The 26874-nt window shown below is 41.9% G+C and overlaps 1 protein-coding gene across 1 annotated transcript; it reads right to left on the bottom strand.

Annotated features, from left to right (window-relative positions):
• Nucleotides 1–15633: 15633 nt before the first annotated feature.
• Nucleotides 15634–22870, bottom strand: IL26 (interleukin 26). Its single transcript, XM_067289938.1, has 5 exons — nt 22700–22870; nt 22230–22286; nt 20583–20714; nt 15806–15871; nt 15634–15720 (listed from the first exon to the last, which is right to left on the bottom strand). The coding sequence occupies exons 1-5, from the start codon at nt 22868–22870 to the stop codon at nt 15634–15636; spliced, it is 513 nt and encodes a 170-aa protein (XP_067146039.1).
• Nucleotides 22871–26874: the final 4004 nt, after the last annotated feature.

The raw sequence follows: 26874 nt of genomic DNA, 5'->3' as shown, positions 1-26874 counted from the left end.
AAATACACAGTGCTCTCAATGGACACCTAATCAGATTGCTTTAGGAGATGTGAAGATTTCATTAGCAAATGAGCTAATAATAAATATTTTAAAAGCTAAAGAAATGGGAAAAGTAACATTCTGCTGTTTTCTTGAAGATGTTATTGAGTGTCTGCCCCAATCTAAAACAAAGCAAGACTCTAAAAGTGGAATAAAACAAACAAAGATAGGAGAAGAACAAAATACAATCCCAAATAGCATGTTTTAAAATAATCAAAAGGCAAGTAATGTGGCAGATTGGGTTGCCAACCCTCTTCCTAAAGAAATGAAACTTGGACAATTTCTCTAACTCTCTATCAATTCCTTCCCCTTCATTAACTTTTGAACGTATTCAGTAATTTGATCCAAACTTGAGAAAGAATCCTAAGTCTCACCGCTAATTTAGCCTTTCAACTTTCATTAAAATTGACAGCTTAGCAGCAGCAAGTTTGTTCTACTAATCAGGGACTACATGTTGATATTTTAAAGTGTCTGTATGAGTTACATATTATAAGGAGTTGAATAGCTTTCCTTATGCAGATTTCTGTGTAAACACTAATGCTCATGCTTTACTTTTTGCCTGAGTAATTATATGAGCCTCTGTGGAACTGCTCACAAGAGCAAAATTAAGCATGAAACTTTGCAGAATCAGATCATGGTTTCCAGAAGTGCTGATCTTTGTCAGATCGTTTAAAACTACTCTCATGATCATCCCCAGTCACCACACTTTGGGTTGCACTGGGGGGCAGTCTTGGAGCCTGCAAAGTGGATTCCTTTTGTATAAAATTAAACTGGAAGATGTATTCAGAAACTCACCTGGCAACTCGCAAAAACTATCAGCTCCAGTTGTTAAAGGGCATTCAGTTCACCAGACTGGTCTAGAGCTTGTCCAAAGTAAACTCAAAAAAAAAAATACAGTGTGTAAGTTGGGCCCTCAACCGCAACTGTTCGACTTACAGAACAGCTCCTACTATACTGTTGCTCCTGCTAATGCAGACTTAGGATATCTTGCACAAGTTCTAGGGTTGTTTTTGAAATATTTTGCCCTGAAGTTGAATGTTCCAATGAACAGAAAGCAAGGAATTAAATAAAATATATCTTATACTAGATCTTCAACCAGATTAATCAGACACAAGTACACAGATAGGGGTACAGAAATTCATGGGAGAAGTGATTGCATATTTAAAAATAGTCACTTCAGTGAAAGTCATGAATCTTCTCTTGCTTGGGCACACACAGAAACCTATTAAAACACTTCTATAATCCCTATCATTTCATCTTGAGTTACACTCAAGAGAGGCTGTGGTGTGATGCATCTGTTCCTCCTTTGCTTCCGAGGAAGTTGGACTGTGTTTTAAAAGGGTCACTGATAATGACATATAAATCATCTGAGTAAGGAATGGATTCACATGGGTTTTCTAATCTTGAATCACAGGGTTCTGCTTCGTTGGGATTCACATGTTTATGTAGTCGGTAGGTCTTTGTGCAGGTCAGACATGCTGTAAGAATAATGAAAACAAAATAGTAAAGTAGCAGCCATGCCTGGAACACAGATGACAAAGTTTAGGAAAAGCCAAAGCAAAAACAGAGATGGTGGAGAGATTTTGTATGCTATTGAAGGAATAAATAGTCAAAACATTAAAAGGAATATCATGATAAAGCAGAATGGGGTTGTGTGAAATACCATAGTAAAACAAGATCTTCTGGAGTTGTATTAGGAGTCTGCTATTCAATTCCGTTTGGATGAAGATAAAATATAATAAAATAATAGTAAGGGAAAATGTATCATTATGGGAGATGTTATTTCTCGGGTTAAAGACTAAATAACAGCATGAGTTACAACTTTACAGGTAAGATAAGTCTGTAGCAAAGGCTTTTTATTTCAAAAAGAAACACTTTAAGTTAAGCAAACTAATCACTGGGTCTGAAAACTTAGGAAAGTGAATGTGAAGCAGGATTGGAGTTACTGCAAGTCAAAAGTGCAGAATTCTTCAGCATTTGCATCCTAAGAAGAAGAATGTAACTGTCTGGAATATAGCACTGCTGAAAAGGACCTGGGGATCCTGGTGGACAGCTGAACATGAGCGGGCATTGCATCCTTGCAGCAGGGGAGGCAAAGTGTCCTGGGCTGTAACAGCAGGAGTACAGCCAGCAGATCACAGGACATAATCACTCCCACTCTGCTTGGCACTTGTCAGGCCACACCTGGTATAGTGCACCCTGTTTTGGTGTCCCCCCAGACACTGAAGAATGGGAGAGGATCCAGCAGAAGGCCGCCAACGTGATTACGGGATTGGAGACCTTGACATATGGAGAAAGGCAGAAGAAACTGGTTTTGCCCAGTCTAGAGACGAGAAGATTCGGGGGGAATCTAATCCTGTCTACTCTGTAGCTACCTTACAGGTAGCAGAAGACTGTAGGTACTCTCTTCACACAGATGCATGGTTACAGGACAAGGGGCAACAGGCACAAGTTGCTTCAGGGGGATCTTCACCATGAGAAAAATGAAATATCAGAAAAGGTTGCCTAAAGAAGTGGTGGAATCTCCCTTGCTGGAAATAATCAGGACTCAGCTTGACAGAGCCCTGGATAACCTAAGCTGAGGCTTTGCTTTCAGCAGAGGGTTGGAGCGGGTATCTCCATAGTTCCCTTCCAACTTCAGCTTTTCTATGATCCTATGCTGATGAGAGCAGCCAACCCAGATAGCCACCTCCTAAAGAATAGAAGGAAATAGCAGAGCCCTGAGGGACAGAAAGAAGGGCTGATCAGCAGTGATAACTGCATCTTGGATGTCAAAAAGTGGTGTGGGGAAAGAACTTCCCAAATTCACACTAAATTACTCCATGTAAAGACAGGCAGGAAAGTAGCAAAACACACCATAATCATGTAAACAAGATGAGCATAAGGAAAGAAGTGAGGTTGGCACAGAGTAAGGTTAAGGTTGGGTTGGAAGACTGTATACAGTGTAGACCCAAAATTATATAGATGCTTCATCTCAATGTTTAATACAGACAGGGATGTTAAGAAACACTGGAAAAGGTAGTAGGTGAGCAAGATGATTTTGACAGCCACTACGTAGAACATGGAGGCAACATTAGGATGGCTGATAGTGATAGCAATGGAAATGATCTTTTTTGAGGCAAAAGCAGAAGCAAAAAGGTAGAATCAAAGCTTCTCCCATTGAGGAAGCAAACTGAACAACTGGGCACATAAAAGTGAAACTGCAGTAGGAAGAAATTTTAATTAATCTGTCAAATGAGGGATAGCACCATCAAACTGGAGAACAGCAAATGTAATAGCTGTCATTAAGGAAGGGAGAAACAACAAGCTAGACAGCTATAAACTTGTTAACTGACAAGAGTGGTGTGCAAGGATTTAGAACGAATTATGAAATAATCAACCATTGAAGACATGGAAATGAAAGGATAAAATGCATCCTGGGTTTATTGAAGACAGGTTGAACTGAGAAGAACTTGATTTACTTGAGAATGGGATTAATAAAATAGGAGGAAATGTGATAGTAGGAAGTGCAAGGTCAGGCATGTGGACTCTACTCATGAGAAGCTGGGAGCATGTCCCTTGGAAGATGAGAACAACTCAGGTGCACTACTAGCTCTTCACAGGAAGTCTCTATCAAGGCAATGTGTGATTGAAATAGAAATTGTGAAGGTAAACAGGGTAAGATATTTCCAGGAGAGGGAGGAAGGGAATAATGCCAATGTACAGTTGTGCATTAAATCAGTGCCATAAAGGTGAGTTCAGTGTAGAAATGGTCCAGAAAAGGAGTACTGTGGTGAGTAAGGGAATTGAGCTTATATTTTATAAAAGAAATCTTGAAGAGTTTGGCTAGTTCAGCTTCGAAAAAGAAAAGACATAAATGAAGTCTAAACTACTCTAGAGTGGAAAAATAGAAAATTCAGTAAGAGTCATTTAATCTAACAGAATAAATGTCTACTAGAAGAAGGGGGTATAAACTGGCCATGAATGAATTTAGATCAAAAGTTAGAAGAGGGTTTCTGGCAATCAGAATGCGAGATTCTGGAATAGTCTTCCCGTAAAAATAGGAAAGGATTCATAGTTATAAAAACTTCTGGAGCATCTTGTCTGGCTTCTTCATAACATCTCATTGCACCACAGGGTTTAGCATCTTGTGGTTAATATAAAATAAAGCTTGAAAGAAACAGACAGTTTCCATTTACAGTCTTAAGTGAAAATTTATACTAGTTGGTCTGGTAAGCTGCTGTCTTATCTCTAGTTCAAGGCAAACTGGATTTCCTGATTTTAGTAACAGCAAGTAGATCTTTTTGTGCTTTTCTCTGTCTGACTGAAGAATCCTGCAGTTTCTTTTAGTGTAACTGCAGTCTAGTTGGTTTTTCTTTCTCCCTTTCACAGGCTTAATGTAGTCTTTAATAGTCTTCAATGTTTTGCTTTTACCAAAAGGCACATTTTCTTATAACTGTTTTTTAAATCTTTTGCAATATTTCAATGTTTTAAAGAAATGAAAAGTTGAAGCAGACTCAGAAAATCAATAGTGAAACTACATGCAGAATTTATAACTTTCTGCTCCCTCTCAGTAGTCATCACTAATAGATGAGTTCAGCACTTGTATTCACTCTTTTTGCCATAGTACGATATTGACTGTTTGTAATCATTCTTAAGTTCTTTTACAGTCACTGAAATATCAGTCTTAGATTTCCAGATCTGGGAATTATTCATTATTAGAATGCAGCCTCCCAGGACATCTGTGTGGCCTCTAATCTTCCTGCTATAAAATCTCCCCCAAAGATTCATTTCTTTTTCCTCTATATAGAGGAATATGAACCACGATCTTGCTTTTGGTGGTCTAAAAACACCTTTTGTTTGTGGGGAACATATTGATTAACTGAGAACAGTTTCTATCAGTGAGATATTCTCCTTATTCATCCTCTGGTATCAACAGGTCTCATGCATACCAATTTTGTATTTTCCTCCAAATCCCAGAGAAAAATAATTAAAGCTGTCAGAGTGGTAATCAATAACCATAGGTCTGCACGTGTTGATATTTCCTCATGAGAAATCCGGTGATGTGGTCAGTCATAAGTTTACAGGTATAAGAGTACAAAATCTATTGCTGGCCGGGAACTGGATAACAAAACTAATTTTGGCAGAAGATGCCAACCTGTTGAATCACTTCACCAGAAGGTGCCAACTGCTGTTGAAGCTTTCTTGAGAGTGAATTTAGGATGAGAATAAAATCTGTGGTGAGATATCACATTACAGCAGGTGATGCAGGGGGCTTTTGGAATATGGGCAACACAAGTCCATGTCACTGGGTCTCAGAAAGGCCAAGCTGCTGACTTGAGTCACAGCCCCATGTCCTAGGCTCTGGTCCCTCTGTCTAGCCATTCGCAACCCATGACTACTGCAATTTTCTCCAAACTTTCAATGCCCACAGCTTTGCTCAGGTAGAATGGGAAATTTTTCAAAAATTCCCAAAAATTTCACAGGGTGGGAAACCCACTTCCATTCCACCTCTAGCTGCAAACGAGCCCATAAATGACAAAAATAGTCTGAAACTGAGAAGTGGTGCGGTGACCCAACGATTGTCCACGTCACAGTTCCCCTCCCTGTAGCTGAGGAAGGAGATAGAGCACAGGAGCCGTCCCAGGAACGGGGGTGATACTTGATATCCGCCTAAAAAATTCTGAATTTAACACTCATGTAGGCTGTTCTTCTCCAGTCATCGTTCTAATTGTCCGCTGGCTTGGAATTCACATCGGCGAGCGATTATACAGAATTTTACGTAAAACACCCTTTCCTCTGCTGCGGGTAGAAAAACAGACTGCCTTTTCCACTGACAGCATGTGGTTTCTCATTCACAAAAAATTTTTCCTCACATAAAGAAGGTTCATTTGTAAATACTTTATCAAGTGAGTAATTTACCACACCTGTGGTTTATCTCTGTGAGCTTTCTTCATCACTTGGAAAGTGCTACTGGTTATTCCCTAATCATTATACAGGAACAGAGAAAAACTTTTACACTGACATGACAAAATTTGTCTAGGAAACGTAAGTCACTTCTTCGCTCGTGGTTAGGGACAACAGGCTGGGTTGGCGCATACCATTTTTTCTTTTGAGGGGAGGGAGAAAACAGGAAATAATCGGTAACATTATAGTAACATTGGTCATGGGCTATCAAGCTTCACCTTCAGTGATAAATCCACCCGCAGGGTATTTTGCTGTAAACTACTGCTAATTGAATCACTAGGAGAAGCAAAAAAACTCCCATCACCTTTGTTTCTTCGAGGAAGTTATTTCCTTCTCATCAGCTCAGTAGAAAACATAGTTGCACCATAAGTACCAAAACGACTTAGATGAGCAGCACTGTGGGGAGCTGGAAGGAAATGTATCAATCAGTTAATGTTAGCAAGTAATGCACGTTAATAAGCCAGACTGTGTTATCATATAAATGTGTCTGAAAGTCACCGAGGCCTTAAAGAGAGCAAAAATATGATGATCAACTAAAAGGCTGTTTGAGAACCAACAACAAATATGCATACACCTCCAAGAAAAATTAAATTCTGCGCGCCTGGTTGACACTGGCCCACTGGTGTTCACCAGTTAACTGCATATGTTGCAGATAAGATGTTTGTAATGTTCAGCTTAGTCAGTTTGGGTCTGGCAAATACTGCAACCACAGCAAATTAATCCACCTCCGCGACTGGCTGCAGGATGCAAGTTGGTGTTGGGATCAGTGCCATAGCCGGGAGGTGCACAGCTCTTGATCCCGAGGTCTGTTAATACCCCAGTGGAATTCTTTTTCTCCATTTTTCAAGGCATCCTGACCTGTGATTTTCGGCGAGTTGTGGAAGGCGCTTCATTCATTGGTGCTGCTGATGGAGAAGCAGAAACTGTGGCCAAAACAAATTTTCTCTGTGGCGACATATTTGTGGTCTCAAAGCAAATTTCAGCTCCCATTGTGATGTCTGTGATGAGACTATTGAGAGCTTCCTTGAAGCTCCTTATTTAGACCAAGTCCTGTAAACCTTGTCCAGTGACAGCACTGCCCTTGCAGATTACGGCCTTGGCTTGGAAAGAAAACAAGATAGCTTTTTGATGCCATTGCCTCAGTGTCTGATAAAAAGTGCTTGAAAAAAGCAAAGTGCATGATCTTCCTCCAGAGTTATCAGCAACTTTTATGCATGGTTCAGAAGGAATGAATTGTCGTTGCTGAACACATTTATGCATTTCCGAGATAATTAAAAGTGCACAAAGTGAGTATAATCATTTCCAGAACCAGAATGGACTGTAGAAATGGCAAGAATCTTCCCCACAATGTCCCTCAGGTTTATTCAACAGACTTTCATTAATTTTATCCTTTTCATAAGAAACATTATGTTTCCCTCTTACTATTTTAAAATTGCAGGGCCTGAGCATTATCACAATTATAGACTACTCTGGACAATGTTTTTATAACAGTAATGAAATTAATGTCTATGTGCAACCTCATTCACAAGCTGTGATTGAATTTTATTCTTTTCTCTGCAATTCTTTGGCTGCTGGAAGCTCCACTCCTTGCTGTCCTTTAATCAGATTATTCTATGTGCAAAATATAGCAACCCATTAAGGTTAAGACTGAGAGCTGAATACTCCATACTCATGTACTCACCTATTATCACTCTTGTTCTTCTATACGCCCACGCCAGCTTCTTCCGTTTCCTCTTTCTTAATAACTTCTCTCTCACTAAACAATGTTAAACTTAGATTTTCGTAGGATTTTTTTTTCTGGTGGATGGATAGTAGGCTCCCAGCATATCGCTGATTATTCAAAAATCAGGGAATAGTAATCAGATAGCTGTTATTTATTACCATTAAAAAACTTAAATTTTCAACACATGAGAAAAAAAGCATCACAAAATGGGATGAGGAGGTGAGGCACTGTGGTGCTCTGGAGCAGCATCTCCAGTCTTGCTGTGGTGGTGGGTGAGCTAGCTGGGCACACGGGCGCTATCCTGCTTCCTCCCCACCATTGCGAAGCACCCAGCGTCCATGGCAGAGGAGCAGGGAGTTTTGCCTGACCCTTTTACAGGTTGCACAAGGAAAAGCTCATCGACGGTGCCCACAATACAAGGCAAGGAGTGGGAGTAAGAGCAAGCTTAAGCATGCTGCTTTCCATGACCCCCAGGGTCTCAGCCCACGTCCCTGACTCTCAGCCCCACTGAAAGGGGAGCTCGAAGGGCTTTGCTCGATTTCTTAACTCTAATATCACAGAGATGGCAGCCTGGGGTGGCAGCATGTGGTGTTACTGATGGGGGTGTTGTATCTTTGCATCTGTATTCATTTCAGATGAAAAATAAAAGCCTCAATGTCGCTAGTGAAGTGACTGCAATCTTCTTCAGAAATAACTTACTACAACAGAAATGGCTGCAATTTCTCATCTATTTTATTTCATAATTCATTTGATCTTTTTTCTCTTAGAAAACCAATTTTTGTTAGATGCACTCCTGCAGTTTCTCTTTCACCTTGCACAAACTTTTTATGGCAAGATAATCGCATGTAGTTTTCCTTTCTTTTATGGAAATAAAGCTCCTTGTCCTTCAGCTACCTTTTCAAGGAGCTGTTGAGGGCCAACAGTGGTCACGGGATCAACTGTATTTGATCTAGTTATATCTGGATATGCAGGTGGGTTTGCCAGGGCGAACTAGGGGACTTCTGGGTATCATGTGCATGGTTTGGCAGCAGAAGAGCATCTCTGAGGCTGCACAGTCCCGCTGCTCACACTGTGGCTCATCCAGCTCTGTAATTCTTTATTTTGCCAGTAAATGATGTGATGGCCTTTCATAGATAGCCTTTTATGGATCAGTCTTGGAGGTTTTCAAGATCCAGCTGGATAAAGACCTGGGCAACCTGGTCTGACCTTGTAGCTGACCCTGCTTTGAGCAGGAGGTTGGATGAGAGAGCTCCTGGGGGTCCCTTCCAGCCTGAATTACCCTGTGATTCCAGGGTTATTGTTGCCTTCAGAGCTGCATTCCCATCCATGGGATTGAAAAAAATTTTATCCATCAAGTTTTGCAAATTAGCATTCAAACCTACTCCAGTCGCATGTTGCCAACTTCTTTGTACCATGTCAGTCTCCAGCTTTTATCGATAGTATATTCCCATTGCCTTCCTTTTCCTTCCTACCACCTGTTTTTACATTTCCTAATCTCTTTTCCATTTGAGCCAATAAAACAGGAATACTGAACTGAATACTGATTTTAAAATGAAAACTGGATGTAAGGCAAGAATGTTTTCTGCATGTGCTAATGCAGAGTGTGTCTCCTACAGCTCTGTAGCTACTGTCAGTTTTCACTAGCAGGTACCACAATAGCAGTCTTTACTTTCAGTAAAAAGAGCTTGGCTAGAGATGGGGAAAAGGGACATGTACCACTCGCTGCAAAGTGACCACAGTACTATCCTGCAAGTGGTAGTGTCACTTTTCATTTCCAGTAACAGCACTTCCTGAACAGACATCCTGCCTCCCTGCAGCACTCTCCCATTGATGCATCGTCCCTGTTGAGGGGAAAGATGACGTGTGCAGTACCTGGGCTCAGTGGCTATAGTGGGCTGTTTTGGGGAGCATCTTATTAATCATTAGACCAAAATATATGCATTTCATCTTTGGTCACACGTCTTTGCAGTGATGAGGTCTCTATTAAAGTCTCTGGAAGCTAGTATCTGTTGTAGCATGAAGAAATGGTGACCAAATGGCCAAATCTAACATAAGTTAGATCAGTGTCCAAATCCCATTCTTATTCCTGTGTTTCAAGAAGAATTATCTTCCTTCTAATGCTGTCTGAAGGAAATTATCACAATGCCTCTTATGGACGATATTATGATACCAGCTCACAGCTTCAGCTATGAAAAACTTGCTGTGAACTGCTCTGTTTACAGCAGAGCTTACTTATTAAGAGATAGCCTTTGACCTGAGGAGTTTGCATTGCAGAGAAGAAAAAAGCAAGGTAAAATAGAGAAATTTTGTACTTGCTCTTATCTTTGATGGAAATTCTGTTGCCTTTGCTGATTGTTGCTGTATTATTTACATAGCACCAGTGCTATATGTACAGCTGCCACTTTCCACTAGGTCAGTGTTTTTCAAGAAGTTATGAGCTAGTGATAATTTTAACACACAGCCACATGTTCTTCATTCTTACTTTTGCAGTAACAGAGTCACAAAATACCCTTTTTTCCCTGTCATAAGAGTCACTATTCCAAAAAGGCAGTGAAAAAATGTGATAAGACAAGCCATGCTTAACAGTATTGACACTGATCAACACCACACTTAGGCATTAATTTCCTTCTGAGGATTTTGGTACCCAAAGCAAAGATACATTAACTTATGCAAACGATAGCTGCTTTTTCCATTTTCCAAATGAGAGCAGTGCCTTAGTAAAGTGACTTGCCTCAGATCACATAGGAATTCTGCAGCAAATTCAGGATCTGAGTTCATGTCTGATATATAACTCCAGTCTTTGGTTGTATGCCCATCTTTCATTTCCTGCATTTAAAATTTCACTTCTAAGTAAGTTTGGGGCAGCTGGATAAAAAAAAAAAAATTTCTGATGCAACAGTATAGCTATCTCAGTTTTACATTCAAAAAAACTACTTGTGAAACACAATCTAACACTTTCTCCATTAAATGAAGAACCAGAAGTAAGCTGGGACCAACCTCAGTCTTGTTTTATAAGAGTGACACCTAGAGTTCCATCTGAAAAATTAAAAGGCTTTTCTTTACTCATCTGATTTTGAAAGGCAATGAGCTTTTGTCTGTACTCATTACTTTAAACTGTCAGTTAAGTTTATTTAATAATTATTATTTTGCTATGTTTTAATGAAGATACCACACAGAATGTGTTGCTGAGTGGCCTGTATCAGGCATCTGTCATTTATTGGAACACTTCTCTATTAAAGTTTTTTATTTGCAGGCCCCATATTTTGCCTGTCATTCAAGAGTGTTTAATTGCTTTGGAAATACTGATTTGTGTTACTGCGTGAAGGCGTGCACCATGCCCAGGGGCATTACTGCTTTCATTTTATAGACAGGGCAACGGAGAGTCTGCGATGTGTCTCAACCCGTACAGAAGATGAGGGCAAGAACCCCCATGCCCTGAGCTCTCATGCAGCGGGACAACCAGATTTACGCATCAGACAGACGGAGGCAAGGGGACTGAGTCCTGCTGCAAGCTGATATCAAAATCCTCAGCTCTGGAAGGTCTGGCTGGCTCCTTGACAGGACAACAGAGCTCACCAATGCTGACTCAGTGCAACAGCCGTGTTTGCCTTCCTTCCCCACACCGCTGAGAGGCACTGCACAAATCCCTAAGGGAGAAGGTGATACTTGTGGGTTGATACATAATTAGGTGAAGCACCTAAGTCCAACTGGAACCTGTAGAAATTAGGTATCTAATTCATTTAGGCTCTTTTCGAAATACCTCTGTCTGTTTCTTTGTGTGTCACCTATCTATGTCTACATCCTGTCAAAAAACAAGCTGATGTGCTCGTTATTTTTAGCCACTTCAGCATTTTAAAGAGCTGTTGCTATTTTGTTCCAGAAACTTCTTTTCGACACCAGAGCTGAGCATGGAGCTCATATCCATCTTCACTCCTTATTTCAGAAGAAAATGTGGAAAAGCTGCACCCACCCATTGTAGAGGTCTTCTAGAGTTTTTCAACTCCGAACATCCATGAAGGGAAACAAATAACAAAAACAGAAGTCCACTGAGTGTATGTGATAGCACAACAAAATTTCCACAAGAAAATCTTCAGAAATCTGAATCAAGTGAAAATATTGCCCATGGATTCTCCAAATTAAAAATAAAAAGTTTTTTTCTGTTTGCAGGTGTTACTTGCTCTCTTCTACTCCAAGGAGCAGCAATTGCCCTTGCTGCTATGGCCATGGGGGCCTCTGTGCTGAGACCCCAAATCCTGGTTACTGCTCCCCACATTGCTGCCCAAGTGCCCTCTGTCAGCAGCAAGGATGGGATGGTGATGACGGATGAAGGCTGAGATGGCTGTGCCCACAGACAGTTTTCTATTCCATATACCACAGTTTGGAAAAAAAGCATTAAAATGAAAAGCAAACCTATATCCCACAAACCAACAGATGAGCTTTGTGGACAAATCCATGAAAAAGGCCACTATTTTAAATTAAAATTATGTCCTTGAAAAGTCATGGTGTTAAATGTGCCACCTTTGCCATTGTCCCTCTAATTAACCATTTTCTTTTTAATTGAAAAGACACTGTGTAAGTTGCAACCCTTGTGTTAGCTAGATATTAACTGGATGCAAAAGCTGCAACCTTGCAGACCAGTACTGACTATTGACTCTCGTTAGGCTCCACAAGGATGGTGGGACTTTCCCACTCTGTGGGATCAGGCAAACCAGAGCTGCTTATTTTTCTAGTTCTTCCACTGCCCAGATCATCTTGAAACGAGCACTGGTGCCTTGGAAAAACTTTCAGGCTCCTTCTCTAGCTGTGCGTGGCCTGGGATGGATACTGCTCCTTCGGGTGCAGAAGTCCTGTGTCTGCCCTCATCTTTCTCTGCAGCCTCAAGTTAAAGATGCTCAGCAGCAGCCTGCTGAGCCCTGTCCCCACCTTGCCTGCTCCTTTTCCCTGAACATGACATTTTGGCAACAAAACTTAATGAAATCTAAAAGAGAGAGTTAGGTTTTCTGCATTTCTGCCTCATTAACCTCCTACATGTCATCTTACTGCAAAAGGAGAGGAGTGTTCCAAAACAGCAAAAAAAAGGAAAGTCAGTAAAGTATAAGTAATCTGAATTAATTTCACAAAATCTTCTCAATCTTCTCACTCTCCTCTTTTCTCCTAACATTGTCACCTGGGCAATCTATTCCCAAACTGTCCTTCACCTTCTACAGCTGTGGAAGCTGGAGAACAAAGACGGTATGAAAATGTTGATATAGATCAAAAAATACAGACTCTGCATAGGGAGGTTTTCAGTCACTGTCTGACTCATTTTGTGAGAAAGAACATTGTCTTATTCTTATCTCGTATTTTTTTGAGTCTGTATACCTGATTTTCCATCTTTGGAATACTAAAGAGAAATGGAATTTACCTGAGAGTTGTCCGCAGCAGATACTGTAGGATTTTTTCCTCCTTTTGGGGTTCTTCATGTTATCCCTCCTTCCCACCAAGCCTTTGGGATATATGTAATCAGATGAAATTATGGTAAAGGAAGAAAATGGTCAGTTACATAACTGTGAGACTAAACCAGCTTCCGTGTTTTTAATGTGTTAACAGGTGTGTCTAGTCAGCTCCTCTGAACTGGGATGCTTAAAATGTGATGACTAAAGTCAACACAGGGACATCAGGAGGCACCTGCAAAAGTGTGTACCCATATCATGGCAGTGATAGCTGAACTCTGGAGTACATCAAGCAAGTGAAATGCACCATTACTTCTGTCTCAGCACCTCGTTCAGTCAGTGCTATTTCCCAAGAGCATTCACCACTGTACTTTACCAGAAAAATATTGTGCATTTTAGCATGTAATAAATACAATTGCTTCATGTTAATTGCTAGAACGCCAGGCTAACAAGCCAGTGCTATGGCAGTCCGTTGCTCATGTTGAAAGACTTGTGTCTTCCTTCCATGGTTCTTTGTATTAGACTTAAATATAAAGAGATTGCATTTGTTCTCATCTAAGATCAACACTTGCATCTGTTTGAGATCATTTGTTATAATAAGCCCCAATGATTAAAAATAGTGTATTGTCGTCAGATGCTGCTGTTGCTGAGATTTGTTGAATGCCTTGGCAGGCTCCTGAAATGATGGCATCCATTTTTTATCTTTTTTTAATAAGTAAAGGGTATTCATGACTAACTTGCAAATTGCAAATTAATATTGCCTTTCTTTGGCTTTTGTCACTTGTGGTCAGTGTCTATAATTGGAAAATCCTGCTGCTGCTGTGTGTTGCCAAGCTGTTGAAGGAGGTGGAAGAGAGCCAGCAATGCTCCAGGTCTCTGAGTCACCAGAAAGGACAAGGTGTACATGGTTTGATCACCAGGGAGGGCTGAGGTGCAGCTGTGGAGCCTGATGGTGCTGCAGGACCTGTGGCCTGGACCCTGCTCTAGCAAGGGCTAGCAGGTAGCTCTGAGCCTCCCAGATGCAGGTCACAAGCTGGATTCACTGCCTGTCTCCTGCTTCCTCCTCTCCAGGGTGCTGCGCAGCGGTTCACAAGCTTAAAGCTGAGATGATGCTCTCCTCATCCCTCACCAGCCATTTACAGTTCAACTGGAAGAAGATTAACAACCTACTGGCAGCAGTTCTGGCCCCATAGAGACTTCAGGAGTCGAGTAGCCAGTTCATCTCCCCTCGCTCCATCCATCGCCTGTATGGGAACCCAGCTGAGTCCCTGAGTGATCTCTGAGGGAATACCAGTAAAGGTGTGCTGAGCGCTGCCTTCAGAGAGCACATGGAGTCACACCCTGGAGCCATAAAATCACCTGTCAGAGATCCAACACCACCAGCCCTGGACTGCAGAAGGCCACAACGTGGAGGCAGAACTGGCTCAGGCTTCCTCCGTGTCAGCACACTGATGTGTTCAATACACCAGACATACCAGTAACTATGAGATCAGAAATTCTGCAGAATTTCACCCCGTGGAAGTTCAAATGAATGAATTAGAAATATTTTTTCATTACCTACCTAGTTTCTTCTGGCAAGTTTTAAAATATGTGCGAAAACTAGGACTCCATCTTAATTCTGTATTATATGAAAAACCTTTTGCAAACCATTACATCATTTGAGTAATAATTTCCCATAAATCTCACTGAAACCAATTCACAATCCCGGTCAATTGCTCTATCCACTTACTGCGTTTTCTGTATTGCACGATCTCTGGTAGATCATATGACATCTGAAAGTCATGCATAAGGAATAGACCAAACTTTTGTCATTAAACAGAGCATTTTTATTAGATATCAATTATTACCTTAAATTAATGATAATGATAAGCAGCATATACTTAATTTTCTTATTTATATATAGAATGGTTTGTGTATACTGTTATATATCTATAGCAAAGACAAAAGATATAGTACAGGGGGGAGGGATTTTTAAAAGTGTTCCACGTTGGTTTGAACCTGCATTTGATAGAATCAGTGTCTCCACGGTGTGTAAATAGTAGACCTGAGAACACCTTGCAGATCAGAGTAGATCTGTGTTGCGATGGTCCGGGGGTGGCACAAGGCATGGCTAGAACGTGCCCACAGCACCCGGGACATTGTGTCTGACCTGCGGGGTAGCAGATTTCAAGTTACACTAGTGTGACGTGTGGAGGGGCTGCCTGTGAGGCAGCGAGGAGGCAGGCAGGACACTAAGTGCATCGTGCTCGTAGCTGCTCTGGAGGTCGCTCTTTCACCGCACAACAGACGTAGCTGATACACCAGACCAACTCTGAAAGCTCTTGAAAATCCCTCTCTTCATGCAGTCGTGGTACAGAGGTCCTCCTTCAGTGTGTTGGAATTACCTCCAGGCCAATCGTACATCCATCCGGCTCTCAGTTCATTTTCAGGTCTTTTGGGTAAGGATCCATTCTTAGTACAAAAGCGGCTTCTTATCTGTCAATTCCTTGTTCTTCATATAACAGTTTGTATGTAGGCCTGAATCCAGGGAAGGAGAATATCCAGCTCATGGATGGCTTTGTAGATTCCCTTCTCTCCAAGCTGTCAAGAAGACAAAGATGTTAGAAAAGAAGCCACCTACAGCTCCTGAAGAGTGCAGCTGGGAGCCAACACCTCCTGCTCTTACCTTATGAAATGTTCTCTTTATTTTTTTGACAGCAGAGGTTAACCTTGTGGATGGAGCACATGGAAGCTGAAGGGATAAGAAGAAACCAAAAGAGCTTGATGCAGCAAAGATGCTGGTGAAAAGACATGGTGATAGGGAAGAGTTGAACCTATAGTGTGACATGATTAGGACTACTGGTAAGATGTGTGCAGTCACCATCGTTTCAGCATCCCCTGCTACAACAGATGTGTTATCTTACCTGTGTACTTATGGGAAAGATGAGTTCACACCACAGAAAACTATAAAACTGGTACCGGTAACTTTTCTTATTAGATGCTTTCTACTTATCTCAAGGATCCTTGTATCAACTCCAGTTACACTTTTTGTACAGCGCAGACTTGCTGCAAGATTCAAGGCCATTTAACTTTGAATCTTCAGAAGAAGCAAACCTAAGGGCAAAAGATCTTTGCAAAGTACAGAGAGCATTTTGCATTTTTCCAAAGACACTTTAAAAGGGCTTACAACCTGTTTACAGAGTTAATGCTTCCCCCTGTTTTCCTGCCCATCCTTCCACTCTGTTTGGTTAATCCTACACCCTTTTATCAAGTCAAATTTTTCATTAAGATCACTCAGAGTTGTGCCTGCAGGACCATACCCAACTCCCCATCATCCCATCCAAATACCTCAGCAATGTCCTTTTTGCAGGGATCCATTTCTGGTTTCCTTCTAGCCCTGTTACAGTATCAGAGTTGCAGGACTGTATTATCACTGCAAGATTTTGGTTGGAAATTGGTTTTCAAGCAGGAAAGAGAAGAGCTATTTGATTCAGTTCATCTTGCAGAAACTGAAGGCTGCAATTCGGGAGGGGGCACTTGCCCGCAGCACTGCTGCGGTTGCTGCGGGGACCCTCAGCAGCCTGCAGCAGGTTGCAGCGCTGGCAGCAGTGATGGGAAACCAGGGCAGCTTTGCACTGCCTTTACAGTCCGATGGCGGCGGGTGCAGGGACACGCTGGTTTTAAACCAGCCAGCCGGGACACGGCTCTCAGTGTTGCTACAGCAGCGCAGGTGGTGCGGGCAGCCGGGCGGCACTGGGTGCTGTGCCGTGGTGCACAGGCCCCCAGCGCCGGCGTGCTGCCAGGAGTGCCTTAGGCACGGGAAAACCTGCTCCAGCCTGAGATCTTCAGGGGAAGCTAGGCTAAACAAGCATGTGTCAGTTAAAACTTAAAGGGGCCGGTCGGCTAGGCGGTACCTGTGGATTTCAGCCGAAAAGCAAACTTGCTCAGAAGGGCGAAAAGCTGAGTTTGGACACGCTATTTCAGAGCACTGGTCTGATGTTCAAAGGGATGTTCAAGAGCCTCTTGATTCCTGTGAGAATCGGGAACCCCCTCCGGGGCACCTGCACCTCCCTGCAGCAGTGACCCGGCCTGGGAGCCCCTCCAGGGTCCCCCCTAAAATAACAAATCCCCCGCCATAGAAAACAAGCCCGGGAGCAGGGGAGCGGAGGAGCGGGGAGCAAAGCGGTGCCGGGCAGGGGAGCGCCTCGCCAGGGAATGCCGCCACCCCGCAGCCGCCCCGCAGCCCGCCGGGGCCCGCGGCCCGTGCGGAGTGGGGTCAGCACTGCGGGCCTCCCGGCTGCACGCCCCCTCGGCTTCCTGAGGCGCGTCTTCGCTACGGCTTTGCTGCTCCCCCATTCTCCTGGCTCACCGAGGAAATGAGTCGTTCTTTCAGGGAAGAAGGAAAAAAATCCAGCGTTTTGGATTTGCAGCCAAAGGGCACTTTTTGAAAACAGAAGCAAAGATCCTGAACTCCTATGAAAAGAGGTGACTCCACTGAAATGGATGGTGTTAGTCCCTGCTTGTACCCCACACAGAGGTTCTGAAAAAGAGCACAAATATCTGTTCTGTCTTGTCACTTCTACCTTTTGCACTCACTAAAGTCACCTTGCAAAATGAAAATAGAAATAAAAGCATCTTTAATTTTCAAACCTTTCAAAATCGTTTATCTGGGACAGTTTGTCCTGACTTGGGGCTTTCTTTAAGGTCAGCTTGTATGAGGCAGGTTTCCACAGAAATAATTTAGCAGCAGAACTAACCTTAAACGACAGTGCTGTCTCCAGAGTTAATACACATTGCAAACTGCTCTTCCTGCGTAAAGAGCAAGTAAACAAATGAGCAAGCAAGCAAGCTTGCTCATTTACAGCTAAGCTACAATCTCTGCTAAAGGCCTATGGGCTCTGTCTTAAACGATAGAGCAGCAATTAAAAATCTTGCAATGGATCTATCAGCTTCCTGCACACCACTCAAATGCAATAAAAAAACTTTCATAACCTCCTACTGATGCAGGAGCCTAAGTCCATCCTCAGAAGCAACTTCACACTGTTACTGGCACGGTGGTGACACGGTAGGGCTCCTAGGCACATAAACAGGCTTTTGCTGAGGCGAGGGCTGCTGCAGGTGGGTGCTCCCAGTGTCTGAAGCAGAATGTACATTCACTTTACTGTGCAGTCATACTATAAACGACAAAGACTCATTTCATTGCAGGAAAGGGATTTAGAGTTTTTAGTACCTATGTGTTTTTCGAAAACACAACTCAGGCTCCTAAATCACTTATTCTTTTGAAAATATCAATGATCTCTTGTTTGGACAAAACTAGGAACCGGCAGGGTAAGAACCATAGTGATGAGATTATACAAAGACCTTGGAACTTGTTTGTTAAAATTTTTAAATAGCATGCATTCCTCTGTTGCTGACTGAATTAGAGTTCATGAAAAAAAAAATGTATATAAAGGTATTAGTGTTTCCTTCAATTGTCTAAAGAACTTCGTCCTTGAAAGATGATAAATTCCTTGTGTATGTTGCCATGGTGGAGATCCCTTCTGATATGCATCTTACATTTCAATTAGATAATAAAAACTAAAGAGCTTATGTAAATGGAAAAATGAGTTTGCTAATTTATTGAGGAATAATGCAGTGGAGCAATCCCAAGCTTTGTATTAGCAAAGGATGCATTATTTTCAATCTGTTCACAGTTTCTATTAACCTTTCATATGGTTTTATACTGCTGTTTTTAAATTAGTACAAATGATTTAAGAAATGTTACAGTTTCCAGAAATGAGAAAAATAGTCTAGAAAATTTATCAAAGAGCTATTGTTTTTCTACTATAAGAAGAAGTCTTTTCTCTCCTACCAATATTTTTTCAATATAGAGGATACAGAAATTTAAATTGTAAGATATTTAGATTTGTATTGGGTAAAAAACTGGCATTAATTGTGAAAAAGAATACAGGAGCTTTGAAAACGCCACAGCATTTTGCCTCCAAACATCACAGAAGTGAATGTGTTAGTAAGTTATGTAGCAAACCCCAGACAATAGTAGTACTACAAAATAGCTGATATTCTTAATTCTGTCACAGTTAATAGCCTGAAGTCTTCAATATGTACTAGCACTTGTATATGGCATAATTGCTTTCTCAGACAAGAATGGAATCTCTTTAAATTTAAAGCATATTGTAGCATACAATACCTGGAATTTTGACAAAAACACAGAAAATTACAACAGCGTGTTGAATACAATATAATGTCTGTAAGTTGCAACTACTGAGCATGCCTTTAAATGTAGAATCTGAAAGCTAGTGGGGTTTTCTCCCATTGAAATTTGAATCTTTTTATATTATACAAATGTTTCAAAAGTGTGCTGAGCTGTAACACTGCAAGATCTCTGAAGCTGCTTATTTCTGAATTGCGAGTATTTGCGTGCATGTAGACCTAATGTCCTTTTCTTACATGCTACCACGCAGTTCAGATTAGACGAAGTTTTACTTTAATAACATTTCCTTGACTTCCCATCTCACTTTCATTCTTTAAAATTACCATAGACATTTGCCTGGACATTCATGGTTATATTCACCCTAAATCACAGTTCACTTTTTGTGACGCTGCAACCTGTGAGACTAGAGGATCTCAGGGAGAAAAAAAATAACCATAGGACATGAAGTTTTAAGGCACACCCTGTTGTCATGTGCATAACCTTAGAAATAACAGCCAGGTGGCAAGACATGGCATTGGTAGGGGGTTCTGCTAACTCAAGTGTGTGTGGCAAGGCTGGGAAGAAATGACCTGTAAGTGACAGTGTTGTGTTAGCATTACCCTGTAGTCTATATGCATATTTGCCTGGGCAAAAATGTGCTTTGTCTGCTGTCCTGGTCTCAGTTAGAGGTGGGATGGTGATGGATATTGGTAAAAGTGCCTCTTCCCTAGGACACTTGGATCCACTCTGGGAACTGGTTGCCAGTGTGCAGTATCACTACCTGACAACCTGCTCCTACTTTGGACATAGCTGACCTTCATCAGCTCTTTCAAAATTCAGTATGGTGGAACAGAGATGACATGTGAGTTAAGATTACACATATCCAGTGGGTATGCTGTTGAAGAAGGAAAGTATAACAAGTATTACACTGTGGAAATACTAGGAGCCACATTTCTCCCTATGTTTACCCTGCCTCTTTGCAGCTTGGTGCTCAAGGGCAGAACCAGGCTCTACCACCAGGAGCAACAGTTGGGTTATCTCCAGGGCACCTCCACAGCCTTGCACACTCCCCCCACAGACTCACTCCAGGAGGAAATGAGTGGTGAGATCTTCCCTGGCTCAGCAGGGAAGTCCTCGGGAAGCTCCATCCTTTGCAGGGTGGAGCACACTGTCACTCTGAATTTCTCCCTCTGCCTGCTGAAAGAGTATGACCTAGCCCTTTTCTCACCTTTCAGATAGACAAAGTTCTTTTAGCTCTCAGGAATATACTCACACAGGTGCTCAGGTTCTCTTGCAGGGCATGGAAGGCACTAATAACGTACAACTGTTCACTTCCTACTCCAAGATGAGTGAAAACATTTTTCGCATAGAATGACAAGAGCTGATCTCGAACACTGCAGTTTGTCTGAAAACAAAGCAGGGGAAAAGTTGCCTAATGAAAAACTCGGAAGCCAAGTTTGGCCTAAAATTTCAGCCTTGTAAAAATACAAGTGTTTAGAAAATGTCCAAACTATGAAAACACTTTCATAAATTTTAGTATCCTATTAGTTTGCTTCCTTTGTTTTTTTAAACAACTGAGTATAACACTTGGTTTCTGAAGGAAAGGCAGGAGGATGCTGTGCTGGCAGGGAAAGGAATACAGGCAAGACTAACCATAAACGGAAGTAACAGCAACAAATCTATTTAATACCCAAAGCATAGAAGGAAGATGAATAGGGGAATTAAGTCAGATCATCTTGGACAAATTGTAAGTGTAATTGTGCAGGTAGCAGAGAACAGGTTGAGGGCAGGGAAACAGGAGACCTGAGTCCAGTTCCTCCACATCAATGTCCCATACCATTCGAGATGCTGACGGGTATCCCACCCGTCCCACAGCTGGTGCTCCAGAAGAGACTGGTCACCCTCTATGCCCTGTGTCATACCTTCCTAGCCTGTGTGATGTTTTGGATACCCAAAGGTATTTCAAATGATTATACGCCTATATTTAGGCAATTGAACCAAGGATCAGGTGTGAAATTCCCACAGCAGTGGAATTCAGCTACGGATTAAGGCATCTGAATGGGAAAGTCCACATGTAGGTGCCCACAGGCATCCTCGGAGCCAATATTCCCATGGCGATCAATGAGATCCAGCGGAGCCCAAAGGCAGATTTAGCTGACAGGCCTATAGGTCTCTATTTAAGGGCAAACTGACTCCATCAGTGCTATTGACTAGATCTCTGTATAAAGGAAGCTAAAGTACCTCACACACTTGTAGTCACCCAAGTTCGGTCTCTCATCCCAAGCTGAATTGCACTGGAGGACTCTAATCTCTCTCTCCCAGGGCTCCGGCAGAGGACGAAACCCACAGCAGCTCTTTGGGCATCCCGGATGCTCTGTGGCATCACTGGGCCATCTGCAGCACTGCACGCCCTCAGCAGAGTGTGTCTCAGCTGCTAGGATGGCGACTGTGGCCCTGGCCCTCATGTAAATTGGTTAGTCCCCAGAAAGCATTGCTGGCGAAGACTGCACACAGCCAAGTTCACATGGGAGCAGCAAGTGCTACACAATGAGCAATGAGCACGCTCCTCCTCAACACGGCAAACGCCCTCACCCAGCTCGCCCAGAGAGCGCCACTGCTATCTCCTAGAGACAAATGCCACCAGCCAGGCTTTCCACACCCACCTCTTTCTCCCCGTACCATGCTCACCTCTCTCCTAATGGCCCATAGGAAAATCCCTTTCTGAAGGGTAAAGGTAACGCTTGTCCTCTAAGCAGAGGAGTTGATTAAGTACATGGCCATCATAAATATAATGTCCTTCACAATTCAACACAGCTGACTTTTGTGTCAACTGTCATTCCCTTTGATCACACATTCATATCTCTACAGACCAAAGGAGAAACAAAGTAAGAAAATGGAAAACTAGTAGTATAACTCTTACCATAAACAGCATTTTTGTTGTCTTTTTTAGCAGTCTTGTGTTCTTGATGACATCCTTCTGTAAAATACAATGCACTAGTATTAATTAATCTTTGAAAAGGAAGGGATTTTTATTGTGGTTTGCACAAAACTTAGCTCTGTGCAGTGGTGATTCATAGCTAGGGTTGCTGGATATAATAATAGTGGTAGTAATGATGATAATAATCTTATTCATATGTATAATGAGGACTCATCAAATCTGTGTTCCATTCCCAGCCTAGCTGCAAACTTCTTCCATGACCTTGGCAAACTCATCTCGCTGCTCTATACATCTTCATTTTCCCATTGTTAAGAATGGAATAGCAGCATTACCCTATCTCTCAGACCTGTAGCAATCGTTCAGCTGTTAAGGTTTCCATGTACTCAATAATGAAGCTGCCAAAGAAGCATCTACAAACAAAATTAACTTTTCAGCTAGTGGGATCAACTTACGGGAACAGATGATTTTAAACTAGTTGCCTTGATATACAGGTTCTCTGTCACTTGGAAGAGGAGTCCTTTTCGGCAGGTATGCTTTCCTGTAGGTGACCTTTTCCCTTCCACAATGAAAAGACAAAGCAGAACAAAAAAACGCCCAGATCTGAAAATAGAATATACTTTCATCTTCGCTCCCAAATCTTCGTGCCTCTGTTACAGTCACAACAGCATATGTGATACAGCAAGACTGGTTAGATGACAGAGGTTAACCTAATTTTGTTAACCCTCAAAGTAGCTTCTGCGCTGAGATGCTCACGTAGATAACCTCTTGCTTATGTGCTGGCTGATCAGTATTGTTGCTGTGCTTTTTTATACATCTTGCTCCACTTTCAACAAATTTGACCACAGTCATCTGTGACGTTTTCTAAACGATAGCTCCATATTTACTGGCAGTAGGGTCAAGGTTTCCCGGAAAGAAGAACTTCCCTCTCATGTGAGAAGTCTTCTTTCTTTTAAGTGGTGGTCAATGAAGAAAAAGTAGTTAAGCTGATTAGTTTGCTTTTGTCATAAAATTCACCAAACGTGAAATCTTTTTTGATTTTTCCGCAAAACTTTATAGCAGCACTTTTCTTAAAGGTAATGGCCCAGAGATTAAAAAAAAAAAAAAAACTTTGCTAATTTGCCCTAAGAAGCATTAAAAGGTCAGTTATCTATAAAAAAAGTTGGACTAAACTGCAATTAAAACTTCACTGTCCGGTCTTTGAGAAGATAAGTGTTTTGTTTCAGGGGCACAGCAGTGAGTAGCAAAGGAGTTTGCTGCCTATTTTGGTCTCTTTAGTTAGTCTTTTGTCAAAGCACAATTTGTCCCCTGTAGAAGCAGCAGGTTGTTAAAGCATGAAGGGGAGGGCTCTGGTCAAGCACTGGGACGTGCCTGGGTATCACGATGCACCCAGAGCATACCGAGAGCCAAGGTTCACTGAGAAGGGACATGGAAGATCCCAGTGTGCCCAAAACAGAGGTGGCAAAATTAAAGCTGTGGAGTCAGAAGGTCACTTTTCTACAGGGATGCTCAGATGGAGTTAGTCAGTCTGTGTCTCTGGTCTGCTTTTGATCCAGACAAATGCTGAGGTCTTTAGGGCAGTCTGAAGTGAAATTGGAAGAATGGGATAAACAATTTCAGGTACAACTGCATATATGCAGCAAACACTACTCCAAGGATAGACTTGGAAATCCTGAAGTAACACCAGTGATAAGAAGCTGTTAAGCCAGGGAAGGGTATAAGTTAGCTGTCAAGACCACCAGGACTGGCTGAGTTGCATGCGAGAGCAGGCAGAAAGTAGCTTTTCATAAGGCACAGCAATACTTCCATTTTTATTGAAAGTAAAAGTAGATTCTTTAAATGTTCACATAGGAAAGAGCTTTTTATTCCTTTAGTGTCTCAAAAGCAACACAGAAGGGCTTAGGCAGACCAGGGAAATGGTTTAAACTATAGCTGAGACCCCTCAAGGAGATGTGGAGTTGCCAGTGGCAGTGGCAGACCTGCAGGCCATTGCCCAGCTGTGCAACCACCATGGCACTGGCAGGCTGCCCCAGGAGCAGGCATCAGCTAGTGCCCCCCAGGGACCTGAACCAGCTCTGGGAGGAAGAAAAGTGAGAAGAGCTGGGTAATAAACTCATCTCTGCCTTGATCCAGCTAGCCGTTTGCACAGGCAAACGTGCATGCAGCCTCTGGACCCAGCTGGACTCGCATCCTGAGCATCCCACCCATAATAGCTCTGGAAAATATATTTTACCACAGGACCATCCACACATCCCAGAAGCTTCTCCAGCACTGAAGTGCTCACAGGGTCCAGGACCGAAAAGAATTGCTAAGGGCCGGGAAGGAAAGCTTAAGCATTTGGAAATAATGATCTGGAGAGGATGAAGAACTGTGTGCATCTTAGTGCTCATTTAAACTATGGTCTGCGCCTAAACACTCTAAACACTGTCACACTTATTAGATGAGTTGTACCAAACCTCACTATACAAGGTGGGCAGACAGCAGATTAGCTGCTTACTCCTAGTTTGTTCCTAGAAGGGGATCTCAGGCAATAGCCAGAACAGAGTCAAAATGCAAAACTGCCTCAGGTTCCCCAAGATGCGGTACTCCCCTGATCAACAGTTTTCCACTAAAATAAATGGGACACATAGCCCAGATGTAATGGCTTTTCACAAGAAAATCAATAATTTTCGACATCTCTGAAACTTCCGATGTTGCTGGAAAACCCTTTAGCCCACAAGTTTCATTTTGTCTGTTCTGTGAGCTCCTATCACCGTGCTTAGAGGACTATAGCAGTAATGCCATTACATTGGGTTCTGGAGATCTCCACGTGTGAATCAGCAAACATCTTAGTGAATATAGCTAATATTTCAGTTAGGTGGTGCAGAAGGGTGGTTGCCATATCTAAAAAAAAAAAAAAAAAGGAAATAAGGCTTCCTAAGGTTTTCCTGTCATAGAAGGATCGTGGGCACCATTTGATATCAGATCTTGCAAAATCAGTTACACTTTCAACTATTTTGAAATGGTAACTTAATTACTACTCAGAGAACCACCTTATACTATAAGCTTCTCAGTTTGTTACCCGTTCAGAGCAAAGATGCTTTTTTCTTTGGGGTCTCATTTAGTGCTTTGTACACTGGATTTGCCTGCCCACTTTGGCACACAGGCATAATTATGGTATAAATAACAAATAATATTGAATACCAACGAGCTGGGATTACGTGGTGTTTAAAGTTATATGAAGCAGTGGAAGAAACAAATTCAAGGTCACCCGCCCATTTGGCGACATAGACAGAAAAGAGCTGCAAAACTTTGTGTGAATGCTAGAATTGGCATACCCAGAGCCAGACTGTGGACAACAGCAAAACACACAATGAAGCATGTTGACTTCCAAACCTAAGCGGGAACTACAGGACTTTAAGTTCGGGAACTGATAATACATGGGAACTTCATGTGTTACAGTAATACAAAATGTGTAAAATCATGATGATAAGAACAAAAGAAAAAGAAAAGGACCGTGAGAAAATAATAAGAAATAAATTTAGAACTAAAATTTTGCTTCAAAGAGCACTAACAAAGTAGCTAACTTACTAGAGAAGAAAACCTTGCCCAATGCACCTGGGCTAGGGAGTAGGTTTCAAAGAAGTCTGTGAGTAATCTACAACTGGGAAGCTCCCATGAATGCAGGCCCAGCGCAAGAGACCACCAGCTTGGAGAATAATCTTTCTTTCATCACCTTATCATTAAGATGGAGTTGTCTTGATCTACATGAGTTAAGTAGATACTGCTAATATTATCTTGATTTATGTAAAATGAATAGATACAACTACTTCTACCAGAAAGCAACATTAATCTGTATAAGGTAACAAACATACCTACTGGTTGTTTTCCAACTTAACTGGCTTTCTGATCTCCATCCATAAAAAGTCTTGACTCGCTTCTCCCTTCTGAGACCTTTCACATTTTCTGATTATTTTATTTCCTATTAGCATAACTAGAACTAAATTAGTCATGTGCTTCCTATAAACATTACTGACATTTGCTTAGCTGCTGCTAATATTATCTCGTGGTATCTCTTAAGATTATTATTTACTATTTCTTTTGTTCCCTTTTCCTGTTTAATACACTTAAGTCTTCTAAAAAACAATAGGTCTACATGAAGAGCTGCAGTCCTAGGGCTCAGAAATGTGATTGGATGAGTAATGATGGAGTCCAGCTGGATTTTCCAAAAGCTGTGGGAGATAATACCCATCCTACTGTATGACAAAAACTGAGCAACTGTTACAGAGGAAAGTTTGGAGTTGAGAGATCCTAGCATCCAAACCTAATTCTGCAATCACCTTAACACAGCTGTAGTGAACGTAGGCACATAGGTAAGCACAAAATGCCCACCAGTGTTTAAACACTGCTTTTTGTAGCCTTCTGTTAGTGTCTGAAATAACAGGAGCCTTTGGAGCTGCTATAGATTTTTCACAATTACTGAACAATTACAAGCCAAGCTTTCAGACATGGGTGCCTAAATTATCCATGCAAACCCTGGGCATCAATGATTCACTGCCACCAGCTTCAATATTCATAAAAGGCATGGAAACAGCTGAATAGCATGAGCAGATGGTACTAGCAGCTCCTGCTTAAATATTGTACATATGCA

The sequence above is a fragment of the Apteryx mantelli genome, chromosome 1 (assembly GCF_036417845.1).
Source record: "Apteryx mantelli isolate bAptMan1 chromosome 1, bAptMan1.hap1, whole genome shotgun sequence".
NCBI classification, from domain to species: Eukaryota; Metazoa; Chordata; class Aves; order Apterygiformes; family Apterygidae; genus Apteryx; species Apteryx mantelli.
Note: the sequence above shows the minus strand (reverse complement) of the source record. Positions and strands in the feature narration are given on the sequence as shown.